The following is a 21,788-nucleotide window of genomic DNA, read 5'->3' as shown; positions in this document are numbered from 1 at the left end:
CGATCACTAGCAAGAAAGAAATTTCATCAATAAATCTATATACAAGCTAGCTAGGACAACATCTTTTGTACTTGGGTATTCATTGTTGCCTAAACGTGCTTCAATTTTCTAGACATTTGTCTGAGATAATTATATTTCTTGCAAGATTACTTTTTTATTTATTAAAAGTTTTTTTTTTCTTAAAGGTAAAATTCAGTTTCTTCGTTTGAAGAAAATACATTTAATTATTTATGCAATGTGTTGGGTAGCAACTAGCAAGCACATCCCATTGGTTAATTAAGATGGTAGTATTGGGCTGGTTCTGCTGCATGAGTACTCGTACGAACTGAGACGACTAAAAGTTGACAGACAGAGAGATGCTCTTCTGCTTTTCTTTCTTTCTTTCTTTAAACCACCCTAAAAAGAGAAAGAATCCTCTTCTCTTCTCTTCTCTTCTCTTCTTCATAAAGTATGTATTTTTCATTTTGATTCTCATTTATCTTTCTTTTATTTTTAATAAAATAAAACTAGTTGTCTTGTTCAAGGAAGGAAGAAGAAGAAGATTAGTAAAAGAAAAGGATGGCAGCAGGAGGAGCAGCAGCACCACCTAAACAAGATGATCAGCAGCCACACCCTGCTAAAGATCAGCTTCCTAATGTCTCTTACTGCATCACCAGTCCACCACCATGGCGTATGTCTCATCTTTATTATTATTATTATTATTATTAATAATAACCTTTTCTTTTCTTTTTTATTTTATTTTTCCTTTTAATCAAGATGATACATGTTGTGTGTTTATTAGCAACCCCTTAGCATTATAGATGCTGTTAGTGTTAATTGGCATGTTATTAATTTGATTTATTATATATATATATATATATATATATATATGCAGCTGAGGCAATACTCTTAGGTTTCCAACATTACCTTGTGATGCTTGGAACAACAGTTCTCATTCCAACTACTCTTGTTCCTCAAATGGGCGGAGGCAATGTAACAACAACTCTTATAACTCACACTCCCCCTTTTTTTATTTTTTATTTTTTTGTTTTGTTGATTTAATTCATTTACATGACTTGGTTAAACTCTTAGGAAGAAAAGGCCAAGATGATTCAAACACTTCTCTTTGTTGCTGGTTTGAATACATTCACCCAAACACTTTTCGGGACACGCTTGCCCGCTGTCATTGGAGGATCATACACTTTCGTTCCTACTACAATCTCAATCATATTAGCCGATCGATATAGTGACATTGTCGATCCTCAAGAGGTGCTCATACAATCAATCAATCAAGCTTTTATAAAACACATATATAGCAGCCTTTCAGATAATATTAAACCAACATCTTGATCATTATTTAGAAATTTGAGAGGATTATGAAAGGGACCCAAGGCGCTCTTATCGTTGCGTCAACTCTTCAAATCGTGCTTGGTTTCAGTGGACTTTGGCGTAACGTCACACGGTTAGTTATGAATCCTGTTTCTTACAAATTCTGTTTTTTATTTGAGTATTCATATTTTCATAGTTCGGTTTATACAACTTCAGGTTCATGAGCCCGTTGTCTGCAGTTCCATTGGTTGCTCTAACCGGTTATGGATTATACGAGTTTGGTTTTCCCTTGGTACGCATATGTCTATAAACGAATGCTGCTTATTATGCCTAACAATATTATTTTATACACTTAAATGATTTTCTGTAGGTTGCTAAATGTGTCGAGATTGGACTGGCACAAATCGTTTTCCTGCTAATTTTCTCACATGTAATGTTCCTTAACAATATTCTACTCATTTTTAAGTCAATTTAGCTAACGGGCCAGACCGTTTTTCTGCAGTACATACCACATCTTATGAAGGGAAAAAGCCCTGTATACGACCGGTTTGCTGTTTTATTCTCGGTGGTAATCGTGTGGGTATATGCCCACATGCTAACTGTTGCTGGGGCCTACAAAAACACGTCTGACAAAACTCAACTAAGTTGTAGAACTGACCGCGCTGGAATCATAGGAGCAGCTCCTTGGTATATGTTGTCTTGTCAATTGTTTTTAACTTTGTTTTTACGGTATGATTAGAGAAGAAGTTGTATTATAGGATACGTGTTCCTTATCCGTTTCAATGGGGGGCTCCAACGTTTGATGCTGGTGAAGCTTTTGCTATGATGGCTGCTTCGTTTGTTTCTCTAGTCGAGGTTGTTTTATGTTTACTGTTTATGCTTTTCTATTACAAGATAACCGTCATTCTTTTATAAAGTTATTAACTTTTTTATTTGTTGTTCGGCAGTCTACTGGTGCGTTTATTGCAGTGGCTAGGTATGCAAGTGCAACTCCTATGCCGCCTTCTATTCTTAGCCGCGGTGTTGGTTGGCAGGTACACGTTCAAATGAATATGCTTATTTTAACAGTTTGTTTAACTTATGGTTTTATATTGTTTTTTGGATTATAACTTATTGGTTTTATATTGTTTTTTGGATTATAACTTATTGGTTTTTCTGTTTTTGAAGGGAGTTGGCATTCTGTTATCGGGAATCTTTGGGACAGGAAACGGTTCATCTGTATCTGTGTAAGCTATACTTTTGGATGGTGGCAAAATAGACGGGTCACATGGGTTGGGAAACGAGTCGAAACGAGTTGTTTCTAGTACGGGTCAGGTTGACACAAACAGTTTTTGTCCATATTATTATAATAACTATGTTATTACAATAATAATCTAGTATTGTAAAATAAATCGAATTAGGCGGATGTAAGCTAAAATACACTTTGTTCAACTTTCAACCCGTTTCATTAGTTTCCTTTTCAGATAGTTATATAAATTCAACCTAAAAGCAATAACCCAAATTAACCGTAAACGGGTCGAAATTTGCTACCTTTAGTCTATTTCATAAAATGTATCAAGATTCATTTCCAAGATGATCCAATTTTCGAATGTGTGCAGTGAAAATGCGGGCTTACTTGGCTTAACGCGTGTTGGTAGCAGAAGGGTTGTGCAGATATCTGCTGGTTTCATGATATTTTTTTCCATTCTTGGTAATAAGCTAATAATAAATATTTTCTTCTACTTGTTTTTGTTTTAACATTCTTTTTCTTGATTTCTTGTTAACCGATATTAATTTGCAGGAAAATTCGGGGCCGTATTTGCATCAATTCCAGCACCTATTGTTGCAGCATTGTACTGTCTTTTCTTCGCCTACGTGGGTATGTATGCATTGAATTGAATAAAACTTTTTTTTTTTGCTACTTGCATTTGGATGACTTTTTTCAAACTTTTGGACGAAAACAGGCTCGGCGGGTCTCGGGTTTTTGCAGTTTTGCAATCTAAACAGCTTCAGAGTAAAGTTTATTCTTGGATTCTCGATTTTCATGGGGCTATCGATACCGCAATACTTCAATGAGTACACTGCTATCAGGAGTTATGGTCCTGTCCACACAAAAGCTAGATGGGTAAGAAAGAATGAAACAGAAAGGTGTTGACTTTTGACTTTTGAGGTCAAAGTTTCTAACTTTCTATTTGTTTATGCAGTGGAATGATATGGTGAATGTGACATTCTCATCTGAAGCATTTGTGGGTGGATTATTGGCAATGTTTCTTGATGTAACTTTAAGACAGAAAGATACTGCAACAAGGAAGGACAGAGGGATGCACTGGTGGGACAAATACAGATCCTACAAAACCGATGCCAGAAGCGAAGAGTTCTACTCGTTGCCGTTTAACCTTAACAAGTTCTTCCCTTCAGTTTGATTCAAAGTCATCATCTTTTATTGTTTCTTGACTCAGAATGATGCATAGGATAGTAGTTTGACTTTGACTTTGACCACTGGTTTATGATACTTTCTTGCATGTGTCATAGTTAAAAAGACTTTATTACTGTGATGTTGAGCTTGGATTCCAAATCTGGATAATGAATTGCTAAAGAATATTTTTAAAAATAAATTAGGAAAAAGGCAACAAGTGATGTGATATGAGGAGGGTGGCGTGCAAGATGGCCCTTGCTTTTGTCCCTATCGATTTATTCATATATACGTCTCTACCAAACCAATAATAGAATTTATAGTGGAGTTTATAAATAAAAATCTTCTGAATTATCAATGGACTATGTTATATAATTTTATATTCCAAATTATTTAATTTTAAAATATTTATTTCATGTTATTTATAAGCTTTGTTTATAATTTAAATGTTGCTTTGAAACACATATTTTGTGTATAAGACACCAATTATTGTATATTTGTATTGCATGTCTTGGAAAATAAGTTCTAACCATGTATAAAAGTATCAATACAAAATCTTATCATGATATGGTTCCTCAAGATGACATATTTGAATGATTTCCATGTCACAAAACCCTCATTTTAGTTTTTGTTTTCTTTTTAAAATATTAAATAAATCTATTTTTAGGTTGAAGATTAGAATTCTTTTTAAGAAGTTATCTTGCAAAAGTTATATAATTATTCAATGTTATTATACATGCAAGAGAAGCAATCGTGACCTGTTTTGAAATTGCGAGTTGCTTTTGGTAAAAGAAATTACATGAGTTTTTTTTTTAAGTTAATTCAAATTATATAATAGATCAACTTTAGATCAACTTTAGTACACTTTAATTAAACAAGACATAAGACATCGCTTATATAAAACTTGTTAACGAAAACATGTTCAAATAGACTAGCACCATCACATAGTCGGTTTTTTTTCTAAATAATAAAATAAATAACTTTTTGATACCAAGTTAGATTATTTTGAAACATCGTACCTATACCTTTTAGATGTTTGTTAGTTTTCATATGAACGATAGCTACTAGCTAGTGTGAAAATGCATGTAGTGGTTGGGCAATTTGATATGGTATGTGGATGTTACAAGTCAAGGCCCTCAAATGATGGTAATTGGTACCCCCTACAATCAAATATGATTTCGTTTTTTAACAATTATTATTTTTCTAGCATATATATGGCTTTGGTGATTATTTTGTAACATGATCAAATTTGTTAATTAAATAGTACTTCATTTGAATTGGTGTGCCTACAACACAATTATAGTCTCTCACAAACAAAGGCCCTCTTCCAACCATGACTAGTCCTTTTCCAAAATCAATATGTGGAACATAACACCTCACATGCCCATTACCTAAATTCTTAACCTTTTTGGGTTGCTTACACATTTAAAGTCAATTAAGTTTACATTAGAAAAAGTATGACATAATAATATGGTAGGTACTAAATCATAAAAGTAGTAAAGCATTATAATACAAGTTTTCTATAAATTTAATTAAAATGACAGAAATACTAGAAGGGCGTACTATTTGTTTTGCTAAATGTATCTTATATTTAAGCTTACAATAACTGGTTTAAAAAATAGATTACTTTTACAACATTTTATATTTTCACAATCTAATTAAATTATGTTTTACATCTCAGCTCACATACTCATCTATGCTACTCCTAAATATACTCAACAGTCCACAACGGAACTAGAACCCTCGATCTTTACAGGATAGAACATTTATAACACATCAAGATATCATTAGATTAAATGTCTTTATACTATGTTTTACACTTCAACACTCTATTGCATGAGTTGATAAAGAATATCATAAAACATAAGCATAAATTTTTTTGATGGTGTATGAATGCACTTTTCTCAATCAGATACCAACTCAACGTGATTCTAATCTAATGGTATTTGCTATAAGTTGTTAGGCTATAATATTTTAATAGATATGTGATGATATTTGATAATTTGACTTTCAAGATAGAAGTATAAAAAAGACAATTTCTCATTTTCTTACATTTTCCTTATGGATATATTATTATGCTTTCATTTTAATCTTGAATTATGTATGGGCAATAATAGTTAACTATAAAGGAGTGAGGGCCTACTAAAGAATTGAGAGATTGCCTTCTTTGAATGAGACCTCTTTTATTCACAATCTTATTATTTTAAACAAAATGTCCACGTACTCTAGATGTTTTTAAATCACTTATTAAAAAACTAATAATATCTTTATTCCTATTATAATAACAATTATTATTTCATAAGTTGATTTCAATAATATATGTGAATTATTATTGAAAAGAAAATCCAGAATATACATGTCTCGGACATTAATTTAGTACGCGTGATTAACATTTATGTGATGTTAAGTCACCCTTAATTGTATCTCTATTAATATTCATACATGACACCAAAATGATAGAAAACTTTACATGACGTGACATATTAATTTAATCAAATATTGATACAATACAATTTCTTAGAAATTTCCTATAGAATGAGCGATAAATGATATAATTCTTTTGATGGGTATACTTCCCATCCATCACAAGAGGTAAAAGCTTGTGATTGCAACATTTGTCGCCAATAGAAGTGGCTGTTTATCTGGTCATATCCAACTTTGTCAGGCATACGATAAGTATATCGTAATATAGTATGAGGTTGAGAAGAGGTTGTCATTGCTATTGACGATCTGTAGGTTTTCATGCTAGTAGGAATGACGACATCTTTAAAACCTCATTGTCGTCAAAGCCGGATATGCTTGGAGAGGTTGTCATTTCCATCGACGACTCCCCAAGTGTTAAAATGGCAAAGTTTTGGGGTGTAAAACGTGAATTATTCTTCTAGTTGTGATGCTCAAAGTTACAATTACTAGTTGAATAAATACTTAGAAGTGTACTCCTTGAAATTCTTTTAATTGGTATGTTGTGGTTTAAAATATTTATTATTGGTTTGGAGTACTAGAGTAAAAGAAAAGAAAAGAAAAGAAAAAAAAGCAGATTTAGCCAAGGTAGGGTGTAAAACGTGAAGACTTGTGTTGTATAGATAAGGGAGGGAGGGAGGGGTGGTATAGAGAAAATAGACCTTCATCTCCTAATTTCTTCATTCTCATCTTCAATTCCTTTATATTTTATTCTTCTTCTAGCTTCATCATCTAAATACAAGAAATATTAATGGGTAACTGTCAAGCAGTAGATGCCGCTGCATTAGTTATACAACATCCAAATGGCAAGATAGAAAGAATGTATTGGTCTATCACTGCCAGTGAGGTTATGAAGTTAAATCCAGGACATTATGTTTCCATTATTATTCCAATACTGCCCGAAGATCATGATGATGATCATGGTAGTAGTAGTAAAACTGTCCGCTTTACACGCGTCAAGCTTCTCCGCCCGAGTGACACGCTTGTTCTTGGTCGAGCTTATCGTCTTATTACTACTCATGGTACTAATTACTAATTAGCTAGTTTATAAAGTAGTATAGTTTTTAAGAACTAATCTTATGTACATATATTATATATCTGATTTGCAGAGGTTATGAAGGTTGTACGAGCCAAAAAACATGCAAAGATGAAGAACAAACCTCCAGAGGATAATGAAAGCAGTTCAAGTGGTGATCATGAGACATCGGTGGATCAGGTATGTATCTATTTTTATCGATTAAAGATGGATGATACAGTAGATAGACTTAATGGTGTTAATTATTATTAATTTATTTAGGTGGAGGGACATGAAAGAATGTTCAGGCAAAGGTCTGGTTCTTCATCATCAATATTGGCTGCTTCAAGATCAAAATCATGGAGGCCTTCTTTGCAAAGTATCTCTGAAGCTACAATATGATGATTATATTAATTAACACTTTGCCTTGCTTCATCATATGTATGTATCTATGTATATTATTAATCTTGAGAAACACATGTTATTGTGAAAAACACAAAAACTAAAGTAATCGAACAAGAAAAAAAATGGCAACCGTGAATGTTTTTTTTTTCTTTTTAATATTTTTTCATTTATTTATGTAGTTTTGCATTAATGTTATTTTGCAAACTCTAGTGTTTCAATAATGTGATATGAAAACAGGGATGTTTTAAGTGGAAGTACAATCACTTATGCAGTTGGTACAACACAATAGGTGAAAGTAATTGATGATTTTTTGATGAACAAGGGGATATAGAGAGATACAGCTTCTTCAGAGCTGTCAATAGATTATTCTGGGTAGAATGGTCATTTCATAGTCAATTATTGGTGTGTGTGTGTGTATCTATAATTAGGTGAGGGTGAGGGACAAATGAGGTACTTGTTTGTTAACTAAAACAAATGTATATCTAGTATAAAGTGTTCGTTTCAACAACATTAATCATATCAAATTCAAATGTAGTTACTAACCACTAAACATACTACCGATCAAAAGGACATTCATGTCCTTAATTCCCACCCTCTTAATTACATTCATTCTTGCTTGATCATTTGACTTGGTTATAGTTGACTCATAAGTCAAGACGAGCTGATCATAAATAAATTAAAAAACAAAGTTAATAAAGAACCACTCAAGTCCATTTATTATTAAACATGCATCCGGATAACTATAATATATGAAGTTCTTTGAACCACTTAAGATCATGAGTTTTGTAGTTGATCAGTGGGTGGTATTATGAGGAACGACTGATGTTCCACTCGAGTTAATTCACCAACAAATTTGAGTGAGCGCGGACCAGAGTATTGCTTTGTAACTAAGTTTGGGGAACAATTAGGAATGCCTTTAATAGAAAGTTTGAGTGTAATTTTGCGTAAGTGCGGGGACTTTGTTGTCGTACTTACAAACTTAAGGCTTTTGAGTTAGTTTTCTCCTATTATTGTTTAACAAGAATTGTATGGTTATAAATAAAGTTTATTTGTAATTTAGTAATCATCCCAATCAATAATACAATCAAGATTTAGACTTGAAAACTGATTGTCCTTTAAAAAGTATGGTGTTACATTTGTGATCCGGATGGTGGGGCTATTGGTGTCAATTTATGATACCACTCGAAACATTAACCCGTTTATGACCATTTAACCCTTATAATAAAAACCCATCAAGTTGATTAATACGTTTATAACTCAACTAGTACTTGTCACAGTGTATGTAATAAAATTTTACATCCGCAATTTATGGGTGGAAGGCTAGTCACAAACAGTCTAGTTGGGAAAGAAGAATGCAAATATAGTTGTTTTGTGTTATAATAAAAGGAGTAAGTTAGACAAATAAGTAGGCATATTTTGTAAGGAGTAAAATAGTTAGTCATGTAAGTGAAGATTAAAAACCACAGTTAATATTTCACATATAAGTTTTTAAAGTTAGACACATGGTGTGTTAGTTTTTCCAAAGTCGGTATATGTTTTACTTTATAAATAACGTTTGAAAGTAATCATGACGAGCCGAAGAGCGATTGACTTGCTTGTGCTTGGCTCATTTAGGAACGAAACGAAACCAAAATAGAATAGACAATTTTGTGAGGGGAAGGGGAAATAATGAGTTTTGAGAGAAAGGCTAGGGACCAACCTTATTATTATTATTATTATTATTATATGTAAGAAAATGCGAAAGAAAAGAAAACCTCCTTCCTTCGTTGGTGTGGTTTGGAGACATTAAGAAGAAGAAGAAGAAGAAGAAGAAATCTCCAACAATTAATTGGTACTTTTGGATATTTGTAGTTGGTTAATGATTGTGTGATAAGAATCGTTTTATATTTCTGGCTGGGATATAAATGAACAAATTATTATTATTAATATCAAGAATGACGACTAGTCTGAGGTGGTTTTCAATTTCATCTTCCAATTTGACTACCATACGAACATTCCATCAGGCGCCACTAAATAATAATAATAATAATAATAATAATAATAATTACGGAAGGAGATTTGGTGGTCGTCGCTGTTACTGCTCTTCTCTTCTTCAAGTGCAAGCTGCTGCTGCTGCCGGTAATGAAGATAAGAAGAATAATAGTTTCTTTGTTGTACGGAAAGGGGATCTTGTTGGTGTCTACAACAACTTAATTGATTGCCAAGCTCAACTTGGATCTTCGGTACTATCCTATCCTCTTGTATTTGTTCATATTATTATACAACTTAATCAAACCTAACCTAACCTAACCTAACCATTCACCAAGGAAATGAATTTGTTTCATTTTGGCTCCCGAGTCTCTTTGCATTGGTGTGTTGTTAGCCGAATGAACTTCTTTGTTCATGTTTATTTATTAAACAAACGAACAGACAAACATTCAGTTCATTACTTAAAGCACACAGTAATCGTCAGATAATTAAATTACAATGCAACACAAACCCCCTTTTATTTGTTTTCATTGATGAGATGATAGGTATGTGATCCTCCCGTTAGTGTCTATAAAGGCTACGCCTTGCCCAAAGACACCGAGGCCTATTTGCGCTCTTATGGCCTTCAAAATGCTCTTTATTCTATCAGAGCAGCAGATTTGACAGACAATTTATTCGGTACCCTCATACCATGCCCTTTCCAGGTACTAACTACCATGCTCTTTATATCATTTTCGTGTTGTTTTGGTAATCGTTTAAAGTGAAAGAATTGTGCAGCATCCACTTGTTGACGAACCTGAAACAACATTTCTCCAAGTTTTCGGGTCACAAACTGGGGTAAGTTGGTATATCATAGTGTTGATGATTGATATTTATATTCTTCTTTAACTTTTGCTCATAATTTCCAGAATGCTTGTATTCTTGAGTTCGATGGTGCGTGCAAAGGAAATCCAGGACAATCTGGAGCAGGAGCGGTGCTACGAGCTCCTGATGGAAGTTTGGTATATATAGTGATAATAATAGTAAACATAATAAACCACACAATATTATCTTGACCTCCTGTTGTAACCTTGTTTTCGTTTTCTTGTAGATTTATAGATTGCGTGAAGGTTTGGGTGTGGCGACTAATATGTTGCAGAATATCGAGCCATGATTTTAGGGTTGAGATATGCTCTTAGCAAAGGTTTCACAAGTATACGTGTTGTAGGTGACTCTAAACTCGTTTGCATGCAGGTACCTGTTATTAGTTGTTATTTTTAAGAAAATGGCTGTTGGATGCTCTAGAGATAAAAAACTTGTTTGGTACAGATTCAAGGTCTGTGGAAAGTGAGGAATAAGAACATAATGAAGTGGTATGAAGAAGCAAAGAAATTGAAGGATGAGTTTCTGTTTTTTCAGATCACTCATGTCTTAAGGGTATGGTTACTTTTTCTTTGAAATATGTTTTGTTTTCGATTCGGTGGTTCATCTTTTAAAATTGCTTCTCTTTATATATATCGTATAAGGGCCAAAATATTAAGGCTTATTAAAAAATTAAATTGTTTAAACCCAACAAGATACTCCTTTTTATCAAAGCAAAAAAAAAATTTCGTCTTCGGCCAAAAAATTTTTAACCGTTCTCAGAGCCGGGCCTGTCTTCAATTCTTGGTTACCAAGAGAATAAAAGTAAATTGCTGATGCATCAAGGTGTACATTATGCATGAGATGTTATGCATGCTCTCACATCTCTTTATGATGTTTCCATCACGTGTTGCGTGAGAACTCGGTAATGGCCCGAATTTTTAAATACAGATATATAAACACATCATAACAACTATCACGTCGACTCAACAAAAAAAGTTTATGTAAATACCAATTAAAACTCGGTTAGTTTCGGTTCGGCTCATTATGGTATCGACGCGGTATTGACACTCAGTATATAGTTTACAATACAAAAAGGATACTCTATTGCGAATACAACTTCTTTTCAACCAAACTTAAATTCTTTTTTTGCGGATACACCTTTGTTGTAACTGCGAGACATAGATGAAATAAACATGTCATAAGTGTATACTAAAAAAAATCGCATGATAACAACTAAAAGAATCAGTAACTTAAATATATAAATGATAACAAAAATAAAAACATATGTTATGACACAAATTAAAACCATGAATACCTTAGTGGGCTAAGTTGCAAAGTTAACAAAGTTTAGTAAAACAAAATGTTTGGTATCAAATTAAGATAATTTAGAACTTTGGGAAGTTGATTTGGATGTTAAAACATAGAAGACTAAAATTACAACACTCTATACTTATGTAGCAATTGGTTTTACTTTTATATGTAGTATAATTATATATCTTATTAGAGCATTCATAATAGATATCTCTTGAGGTATTTTTGAGAGAAAAAAAATGGTGATTTAGAGAAGAGATAACGTAAAGAGATTATTGTGAAAGAATGAATGAACAATGTGTTTGTAACGGAGAGGAATGAGTGAGGAGAGAGAAGATTGGAGAAAAGAGGTGTTTTTGTGGGGCTGGTGCCATGTAGGCACCCAGAAACGCTCACAAAAATACTATCTATTGGTGATGATCTTATGTTCATTTGTTATAATATATTTTTTTAGCGTGCTAGGATATAAGAAAACACGCAAGTATTTACACCAGCATGACCATTCCAGGAACGGAAGCTTCGCACTACTTTTCCCCAAGGAAAACCATTTTTAGCATATTTTAGAGGTTGAAAGTGCTTAACCCTTAAAAAACCTTTTTGGGGTATTTAGAGTGCCATTGAGCGATTTTAGAGGTCGAAATTGCTTGAAAACAAGAGGTAACAATTATCACTTTCATCACTTACCATGCAAAAAATTGGGACCGCACATTAATACTTGTGTAATCACAAGACTGTAATCTTCACACTCGATCCATAACAAATGCATTGAATGGAATCGGTTATTAACTTATCTTTAAGTTTAAGAGAGGGCCTCTAATGTCGGTATCCTTTTCTTGTGATAACACGCTTAATAAGCTAGCTAGGTTGCCTAGTTATAATCATATATAGGCTGTGTAATTGTTATATAGGTTGTGTAATTATCAACATAATAATTATTATATGATGCGTTATTATTTATACACGTTACATAACATGTTGCGTAATTATTTTATATGTTGTGAAATATTTGTGCATATGTATTAACAATAATTACGTAATTAATTACAGCGTGCGTAATATATGTGTGACTATGTACTATGTGTCCGTAATTTTGGCATGGATGATTTCTCCCATCGCCCTAGGATACATGCCATAGTTTGATGGCTTCATATGCTTTATAGAAATAGCCACGTAGGCTTAACCCTAGGCTAGCCCCCACATATTTCGGACCTGCTATGTTTTAATATTGTGGGTCTTAGGTATAATTCAGGTTAAGCCATTTGGCCCAATGGTATTTTAGTGTGTTATAAGGTGCTTTTCATTAGAGGGTTCTGGTCATAAGGTGAATATCTTTATTAGAAGTAGACTAGATTGTCGTTAAAAAAATTAGTTTTGCATAGATACATGAACTTCTCCGATTTTATTAGACGTAGATTTGATTGCCGTCAAAATCGGTAATAATGAAACATTAGTAAGGGCCAGATATGGCTGATACGACCGTAACACGAAAAGAAGAAAATAAGTTTTGAATCGACTTATGTAACCTATTTAAATGAGATCGTCGCAACACACAAATATATGTGAGTTGGATTAGGTTGAAGAAGAATTCAACCCATCAATCTAAAAACCATGAACCTGTCAATGACTTTGACACGATTGACACTTTAGTTTTCATAAGCTTATAAATAGTAAATAATAAAGGGGTGGGCCAACATTATGATGCTAACTGACTTGATATTTAGTTTTTAGTCATGTTTTGTTTTACGTTAATTTTTGGAATCAAAAGTTAAAACCGAGTATCTTTATGGGTCACTGAATGTATAAAAAGAAAAATGTTAATCCATCCAAGGTGACTAGCTGGGTGAGAAGCAGCTAATAATTGATATTGATTATGTTCATGTATGGTTGGGTTTCTAAATTTAACCAGTGATGTTACCAAATACAGTTAAGACCCACGATTCACATGGTAATGTTATGCCATAAGTAGTTCCTATGTGGGCCTACTCTACTTTATTCGGTGGCCCAACCATATCATCGTCCTTGGCGTTTTTCACTAATTATTGTATCAATGGGTCACACATGCACAATATATATACGCCTTTTGTAAATTGAACAAGCAAACATACATACACATAAGTACAAGATCATTAAGTAATAATACATATCAACAAATTATTATTTAGGAGTTGATTAAAATTATGAATCAGTGATTTAGGAGGTATGTATACGCGAATGCCGCATGAAGTGCAGAGCCTGTAGGAAGCACTTGTTCATTAACTGTATAGTATGGACTGTGTGGTGAATGGACAAAGCCAGCCTTGGCATTTCGCATGCCGAGAAATGCCAACGCACCCGGAATCTTTTCCAAGTAGAAGGCCAAATCTTCACTTCCCATGAAGCGAGCGCTTGCTTCTATGTTATCTTTGCCAACAATCATACGCGATACCTCCACCACGTGCTCGTATACCTTCTTGTCGTTCACAGTTGGTGGGACGCTTGGATATTCGTGTCCTTCTAAATCAACCACAGAAGAACATCCGTATACAGACGCTTGTGCTTTTATAACCTGTATACTTATAAACTGTCACGGTTTAAGGTTGAGGGTTTAGGGTTCACCTAGCTATATACATATATAGTTAATTAGTTACCTGTTGTATTCTTTCTCCAAGCGCGTAGAAGGTCTTTTTGCTAAAAGCTCTATAAGTTCCAGCAATGGAAACCGAATCAGGAATCACATTAAGCTCATCATTTCCACCTTCAACCATTGCTACCGAAACCACCTAGTCAAAACATTTAATTTAATTTAAATTACATGATCACATGCATATAATATATATATCATCAATTCAGGGTTTCATACAGGACTATCTAAGGGATCGGCTTCTCGAGAAACAATATGCTGTAAGCTGATTATAGAAGCCGAAACAGCCAAAATGGGATTGAAAGATTCTTGAGGGACCGAGGCATCACCTCCTTTGCCATGGATCACAGCCTTGAAACAACCACACCCCGCCAGGAATTCGCCTGGCCTCGTTGCAACGACACCAGAATCAGAGCTGAGGACCAAATGCAGACCAAAAATGGCTTCCACGTTTTCAAGAACGCCTTGTTTAATCATCTCTTTTGCTCCTTCACCTACTTCTTCTGCTGGTTGAAATATCAACACCACTGTCCCCTAAACTAATCAAAATTAATTAACTTAGATTAATCTTTAATATTTAATATATGATTAATTTAATTAGTAATTAGATAATTAGTTACCTGTAATTGGTCCTCGAGTTGTTTCAAGATTTTAGCAGCACCAAGAAGCATTGCTACATGAGCATCATGTCCACAAGCATGCATTTTGCCATCAATTTTGCTTTTGTGCTCCCACTCAACCAGTTCCTATATACCATTACTCGATCAGCTTTATAATTTAATGAACTAGCTTCTAAAATACGTTTGTACATGAAACGTACAATAAACTTCAAGAACTAAGAATCATGAAAACTTATACATAAAGATGAAATTAGCAAAGTGACATATATATAGTATATTTTTGTATGCCATCCAAATGATTTTGAGTCAAAAATTTGTCAAGTAGCTTTAAGAATAGAAACAATGATACACCATTCGTATGTCTATCGATTATTGGTTGCAACGAGTTGGGCAATGCTGCATTTTTGCAAAAAAATATATTAATTAGCTAGGGTGTAAAATTGATTATAAGCGCGAGGTTGATGGTTTGTAATCCGTCTATACATCAATAAGAACCTCGATCGATCTATCTGTCAGAGGATCCAAATTAGTTATAGACAATTTACAAGCTAGCTAGAATGTTTTAAGTATCAGAAAAGGGTACAAACCAACTGGTCCCTGCCAGAAAGGAACTATTGATGGATTAAACTTTTGCACGTTTTGCATGAAGCAATACATAAATTAAGATGAAATTAATTTTTATGTTATAATAATATACATACATACCGGCCACTTTAAAAAGTTATTAATTTAAATTAAGAAGCAAAAGAAACCTGAATGGGCAAAGCATCCATGTCTGCTCTAAGTGCAACAAACGGCGGAAAACCAGTGCCAATCGTGGCGACTACTCCGGTCTTGGCCACGGGCCACCGGTGCCCAATATTCATCTTCTCAAGTTCTCTCCGGATAACCCAACTTGTTCGGACTTCTTCGAAAGCGAGTTCGGGATATTCATGAATCCCCCTTCTTATATTCTTGATCCAATCTGCTGTGTCCACATGATTTGCCAGCTTTAGGATATAATCTTTAAGGGAATCATTTTTATGATGCAAAAACGGGTTTAAATAACTGGTTTCATGATGGATAGTTTGATCTGAAGATGGAGGTAGAAGAAGAAAAGAAATTAGAGGGATCAAGAGTTTGAGTAGCAGATGCATACTAATTTTAGAGTTTGATTATTGGCGAATGAACTCAGGAACAAGACAAGATCTAAATAGGAAATCTAGCTTTAGTGCGATGACAATAATGCCAATAAATGTTTATATGTTGTTATTATGCACTATATATTTTGAAATAATATTACCCTAGGGTATAAGTTTCACTTATAGTTATTGATCGAACTTTCAATATGTCACATATATATGGATAATCTAATTATTAAAGTTAATAAACCTGAAAGGTCAGGTAATTAAGCGGGCAACAAGCCGCCGCAACCGTCTTTTGAATAACATAATTACCAATCCTACTGAAAATAAAGATATGTTTCTTCGGTGTCAATAAGTTAATTACAATGCATGACATGTTGAACTCTTTTCAGGAACGTAGCAAAGGGACACAAGACTATAAAAAACAAATGGATGAAGACATGTTGATTCTCAGCACAAGTTTCTTATGCTTAACATTTTTTTTCTTATTATGCCTTTAACATGACCTGCCTAGCAACAAACATGTTATTCCTGAGCCTGACAAGACATGACACTCTAATAAGATCCACACAACCTTGTTTCCTCCTGCCCTTCCAATCACAAAAAGATCCGCACAATATGTTAGATATACTCATACATAGCAAGAAAGGGGAGAGACCGGTTGGTACCAAAACTTTAGTGTCTAATTTTAGCCAATAATTTGTCTTGATCAAAGATCTAATTTCACTTGATATATTTCACAATCCACCTTACACACACACACACATATGATAAAAGATCCGATACATTAATCATTTATTGCACTTTGGAAGTTCGACTTTCATTAACCACGTTAACCTAAAATCATAACTACGCGGGCCGGTCTTTGTCCACCTTTGCTCCCATCGACTCCGTCCACCTTCACCATCACCATTCAACAATCTGTCACCGTTCAACGACTCTGTCTATCGTCGCGACCATCGTTTGCTGTAGTGAACACCATCTTCTTCTGTCTCGACCATCAATCATTGTTCACATGTCAGTTGATCAAATTGACAAACTGAAATTGAAATTGCTAATCAAATAACCTTACTGATTTAATTAATAATCAATTTGAAGCTTCAATCGACAATTCTGAGTTTTGAGTGGTTAGTTTTAACCTTGAATGTATCAGGATTTAAGCCTGAACGTTTTAGGTTATTGGCCTAAACATTTTAGGTTTTAAGCCTAAACATTTTAAGGTTAACCCTGAACGTTTTAGGGTTGAGAATTTTGCTTGAACGTTTTTGGTTTTTTAACACTAAACGTATTTCATGTATCTAATGTACGTTTAAACAATTATTGTACCTTAACGCACCCCTATATATGAATGGTAGGTTTTGTAGATTTCGTATGACGTAGATAATTTTCTCAATTAATGAAATTATTATGTTATTGTTGTATTTTGCGTATAACAAAACCAATAATCGGATGAAATAGAAAGTGTTTCTTTTATCTTTTATAAGTACGGGAACATATTCTCTAAAAAATAGAATGAAATTGATTGACTAAATTTAACTATATGATCTCTTTATATAGATATCGAACCATTACAACAGTGAGGGTGAAACGTTGTAATATTTCATAAATAGTTTTGGCAGTAAGGTGCAACCGCTATAGTTACATCGGTTGTAAAGTATCTAAGAAACTTACTTTATCAATTATCAGGCAACAATTCTATAACCCCTAGGATTTAAGATCCTATTGAAGTACGTACAAGGATGCTACCATATTTCATTTGCTACGTAGCTCATGTGCTATCAATAGACAAAGTTGTTGCCACTCGAAAAAATTAGTTGTTACCATGGCATAGACCAAGACTACTAATGAAGGTTAGCCGTAGATACTTTGTAACCAAGTTTCTTCTAATCTGTACCCTACCAGGGTGTTGCCTAGGACCCACCAAGGTTCGTTAGTCAATGATATCATTTACTCCGTAATTATATATATATTAAATGTAAAAACTGTTTATTTAATTGATCCTGGCCGTGTAAAGTATTGGAGATTTGATCTCAGCCGTTTAAACTCACTCAAAATCTTCTAGAAGAGACGGTTGATGGCAGTTTCAGTCACTCGGGCGGTTTTCGATTCTTCCCCCTTTTTTCTCGCTAGCAGTTTAATTATATCCCCACGTCGCCAGTTCTTTCCATAGCTCTCACTTCCTTGCATGGATTCCAGAAATTAAGTTCAGGTAACAACACACAATATTGATTATGGTTATGTTAAGTTAAGGTGCTGTTATAATCAATAGATTTATCGTTATTATTCATCTCTAATTTCTACAACTGACTTACCTTTCACCTGCCATCGAATCCGAGAGAGAGTCACCAACCTACACCACGATTTTCAGTTCACGAGTTATATTTTACACGAAAGCAATTTTGATTCAATTTTCCTATTTACAGTTCCATTGAAGAATTCCCCCCGCTCTGAAGTTGTGAATAAGCTTCTTGACTTTTTATTTATATATGGTGTCACGTTTTGTAATGAGCTACCATATATTTGTATACCTTTGCTTACATCATGTAATCCACATCTTTCTTGCTTTCTCAAAATCTCATAATACAAAGTCAATATGATGGGTGTAGTGGTCTACGACCTTTTTATAAAAGAAGATTGTTAGCACTTAAAACTATATTGGTTTCATGGTCCTTCGGTATTACCTATCATATGCATATGCTATTAGAGTATGTAGTCCAATTTTGTATACCGTTTCTCAGTTACAATGTTACATAACCTTATTTTGTCCTTTCTTTCAGCTTACCTTGCACCACAGTGTTGATAGCAGTTTAGTTTAGTATAACTCCTTATCGAAGACGACAAATCTTTTTGGCTATTATCAATAATTATATATGATTGAATATATTTGTTTGTCTCACCAATATCTTTATGTCCATGCCATACTAAATAACACATATTTTCCCCTTTTATGCAGGTTTCTTGTGGCTATAACAAACTTAAATAAGTTTTTACTGAAGGATAATTCCTTTGCAGGTATACTAATTGAGTTTTGTTATCTTTGTATTTTATTTCTTTCAATTGTTATGTAATAGGGGGTGAGCAAGCATAACCGAAGTAACTGAATCAAACATAACCGATTAAACCAATGGAAATTAACTGACTGATCAGATATATCAATTTTGGTTATTTCGGTTATATATGTATTATTATTATTTCCTGCAAATAAACTTGTATATGTTTATGCAAATTGTCAAAATGCAGTTTCAAAAATAACTACCGTGTTTTTTTTTTTTTTTCAATTTTAGTTTGTGTTTTTATATTTAGCCATGATGTTTTGTTAACATAACCTTATTATTTACCAAGTCATTATTTTAGTCATGTGTTCTTCAATGTTTTATCATGTCAAGTTGATACAATTTCTTCTGTGTTACAGTTACCTTAAGAAAACCCTGGGTTCAACAATTATCAATTTTAACTTACAGAGTATTCAAATGCAAATATGCTTGTGTATAACTGTATATATGTGAAAGTGACAACGAGAATATAGTATGTAAGAGTAAGATATTTAATCTTTTGATATGGATTATTTTCTTGCCCTCAGGCCCAACAAACTATATTAAACTTCATCCTCTTTCACCTAAGGTTGGAAAAGGAACACAAAAGAAAAGAGAAAGCAGGACCTTCATGAAGTCATGAACAGATAGGAAAAATAGATCATGACAAACCTAATAGCTTCCGTATCCCAAAAACAAACATCTACTGGAAAATAATGCAATGGTGTTTTAGCTTTAATTTGTACCCACATTTTGTTTTGTTTTTTTTTTTAAAGCAATGATGTTTTGTGCAAAAATACTTATATCAATATGACATTAAAATGCCCGTCCGCCGGACAGGTATAAAACTAGTTCATTTGGTTTACACGTAAATACTAATTACCAAAACAGTATGATTAAATTCATCAACATTAATCTAAATGTTTTTCAATAAAATCTTTTAAATTGTTTTAGAATAATAAGAGACCACTTTCATTTTTATTTTTAGTACAATAATTATGTTATGTCTTGACTGGTTTTACAAATTGAAAATCATGCTTTTTTAGCCATATCGGGTTTACCAATCTTATAAACTTTTATGATTATAATTTCAACTCTTGAAATTAGTTTTTATGTAATAATAATAATATTATCTTATTAGTTTTATATATATAAGAACTTTGGTGCCTCAAGTGGCCTATTGGGCATCTTGACAGCACCGTATTGGTTGGTGAATTTTGTTTTTTTTTTCTTTTTTAGTTTAGTTACCATAATAAATGTAACTTAAACAGACGAAACGTCAATTTTTTTTGTTTTAGTTCCGGTATTATATCACCTGAAACAAACCGACCGAGTTCACGCAGACTTGAGGCCTGATCTAAATCCCATGACCGACAACGCTCGGCTTTTACCAATTCGCAAGTTTCCTGAACCCCCCCCCCCCCCCCCCAAAAAAAAAAAAAAGAAGAATTGGTCGCTGCTCCACCTTAACTTTTATATTTTTTCATTTTTAAGTTCCAGTACCGTAGCGTACGTAATCAAAACCAACTGAATTCGTATCAAGTTACTACCACAATGCTCGGGACCGACAACGCTTGAGTTCTACCACCGCCCATGTTAACCAACCAAATAAACGTCCTCTTAAATATTTTGTTTTCTTATATGTTAATGTTATTATATGTTGATTTGACGAATTCAATTTTTGGGTTAACGCTTAAATTTTACCAGTGGTGTCAATATCGTAACGAATGTAGCTAGTAGCCCGAATACTGACTGAATTTGTGTCAACTCATCATCGTAACGCTTGAGTTTTATCAATGATCGAGTTTCAACTTTGTGGTTTTGTAGCTGCCATTGCATTAGGTCGAAAAACTAGTTAAATCTATAAGTTATTGTGCGTCGTTAAAAGCAAATCCAAGTATTGAAAGCTGTCAAATTAACTAAAAGTTAAATTTCTTGTATATATTAGTGATGTAGACGCCATGTCACGATTTTATTGACATGGATCTACGTTTTGTTTTGTTGTGTTTTAAGTTTATTTTGTACATACAATTTCTTCATCTCTGACAATTAATGAAAACTATCGATAAATCAAATTTGGTTCAAATCGCATTTAGCCATTGTTGAATAAATCACAGATATCTTAACTATATAAAAACGAAACCTTCCTATATTCTCTTAAGCTACCAAATTGTTTTATTTGTAAATGGAGTATTATTATAATGCATTTGACTCGAATTCAAGAGTATATGTCTCAACAAACCCAAATAGCCCTTAAACGAGTTATAACATCTCATTAAATTAAAAATTAATCTCACCAAATGTTTGATATGAAAATTTTATAAAATAGAGATATACTAAAAATTAGTATCCTACTTTTTATTATTTATAATTAGTAAACAATTTTATAATAAAAAAACTAAGCGGATTATGGGTCTCACCAAAATAGCTTTTAAAAATCGAGTTATAACTCCTCATTTATTTGTATAGATCATACCAAAACTCAAATCGCTTTGTATGGGTTATACCACCATAGGTTCTAAGATAGAAATAAGAAAACACTGAGTGGTGTTGATAGAGAGAAGAATGTCTACACTTGCTAAGATATATCCATGAATATTACAATTTCATTCAATGAAATAAATACGCGAAAGTGGCATTTATGACATTAAAATCACCACGTGTTGGTTATTTGTTTCACTAGACAGAAA

General features: G+C 33.3%; 3 protein-coding genes and 1 long non-coding RNA gene across 5 annotated transcripts; 3 read left to right on the top strand and 1 right to left on the bottom strand.

Annotated features, from left to right (window-relative positions):
- Positions 1-535: 535 nt before the first annotated feature.
- On the top strand, positions 536-3,729 carry LOC143579681 (nucleobase-ascorbate transporter 6-like). The gene is made up of 14 exons (XM_077062919.1): positions 536-670; positions 875-972; positions 1,072-1,248; positions 1,341-1,441; positions 1,525-1,600; positions 1,679-1,738; positions 1,811-1,995; positions 2,067-2,163; positions 2,256-2,342; positions 2,476-2,534; positions 2,907-2,998; positions 3,089-3,166; positions 3,252-3,412; positions 3,492-3,729. Exons 1-14 carry the CDS (start codon positions 559-561, stop codon positions 3,708-3,710), a joined length of 1,602 nt encoding a protein of 533 aa, XP_076919034.1. The 5' UTR covers positions 536-558; the 3' UTR covers positions 3,711-3,729.
- A 3,099-nt stretch (positions 3,730-6,828) lies between these two features.
- On the top strand, positions 6,829-7,595 carry LOC143579693 (uncharacterized). Its single transcript, XM_077062926.1, has 3 exons — positions 6,829-7,182; positions 7,270-7,376; positions 7,458-7,595. Exons 1-3 carry the CDS (start codon positions 6,912-6,914, stop codon positions 7,575-7,577), a joined length of 498 nt encoding a protein of 165 aa, XP_076919041.1. The 5' UTR covers positions 6,829-6,911; the 3' UTR covers positions 7,578-7,595.
- A 2,044-nt stretch (positions 7,596-9,639) lies between these two features.
- Positions 9,640-10,997, top strand: LOC143579692 (uncharacterized). Its single transcript, XR_013143508.1, has 6 exons — positions 9,640-9,802; positions 10,094-10,252; positions 10,326-10,385; positions 10,457-10,549; positions 10,639-10,781; positions 10,857-10,997. It is a non-coding gene; the product is annotated as an uncharacterized LOC143579692 (long non-coding RNA).
- A 2,840-nt stretch (positions 10,998-13,837) lies between these two features.
- Positions 13,838-16,169, bottom strand: LOC143579679 (IAA-amino acid hydrolase ILR1-like 4). Of its 2 annotated transcripts, none has more exons than XM_077062917.1 (5): positions 15,695-16,169; positions 14,943-15,068; positions 14,542-14,856; positions 14,330-14,461; positions 13,838-14,262 (listed from the first exon to the last, which is right to left on the bottom strand). In XM_077062917.1, the coding sequence occupies exons 1-5, from the start codon at positions 16,076-16,078 to the stop codon at positions 13,885-13,887; spliced, it is 1,335 nt and encodes a 444-aa protein (XP_076919032.1). In that variant the 5' UTR covers positions 16,079-16,169; the 3' UTR covers positions 13,838-13,884. The 2 variants fall into 2 exon arrangements, with proteins under 2 accessions (XP_076919032.1, XP_076919033.1); XM_077062918.1 differs by having other exon boundaries at positions 13,839-14,247; positions 15,695-16,165.
- Between the last annotated feature and the right edge of the window lie 5,619 nt (positions 16,170-21,788).

This window comes from Bidens hawaiensis, unplaced genomic scaffold, assembly GCF_021521415.1.
Source record: "Bidens hawaiensis isolate Kalapana, Puna unplaced genomic scaffold, B.hawaiensis_p1.1 tig00029912_1, whole genome shotgun sequence".
Classification (NCBI taxonomy): domain Eukaryota; kingdom Viridiplantae; phylum Streptophyta; class Magnoliopsida; order Asterales; family Asteraceae; genus Bidens; species Bidens hawaiensis.
Note: the sequence above shows the minus strand (reverse complement) of the source record. Positions and strands in the feature narration are given on the sequence as shown.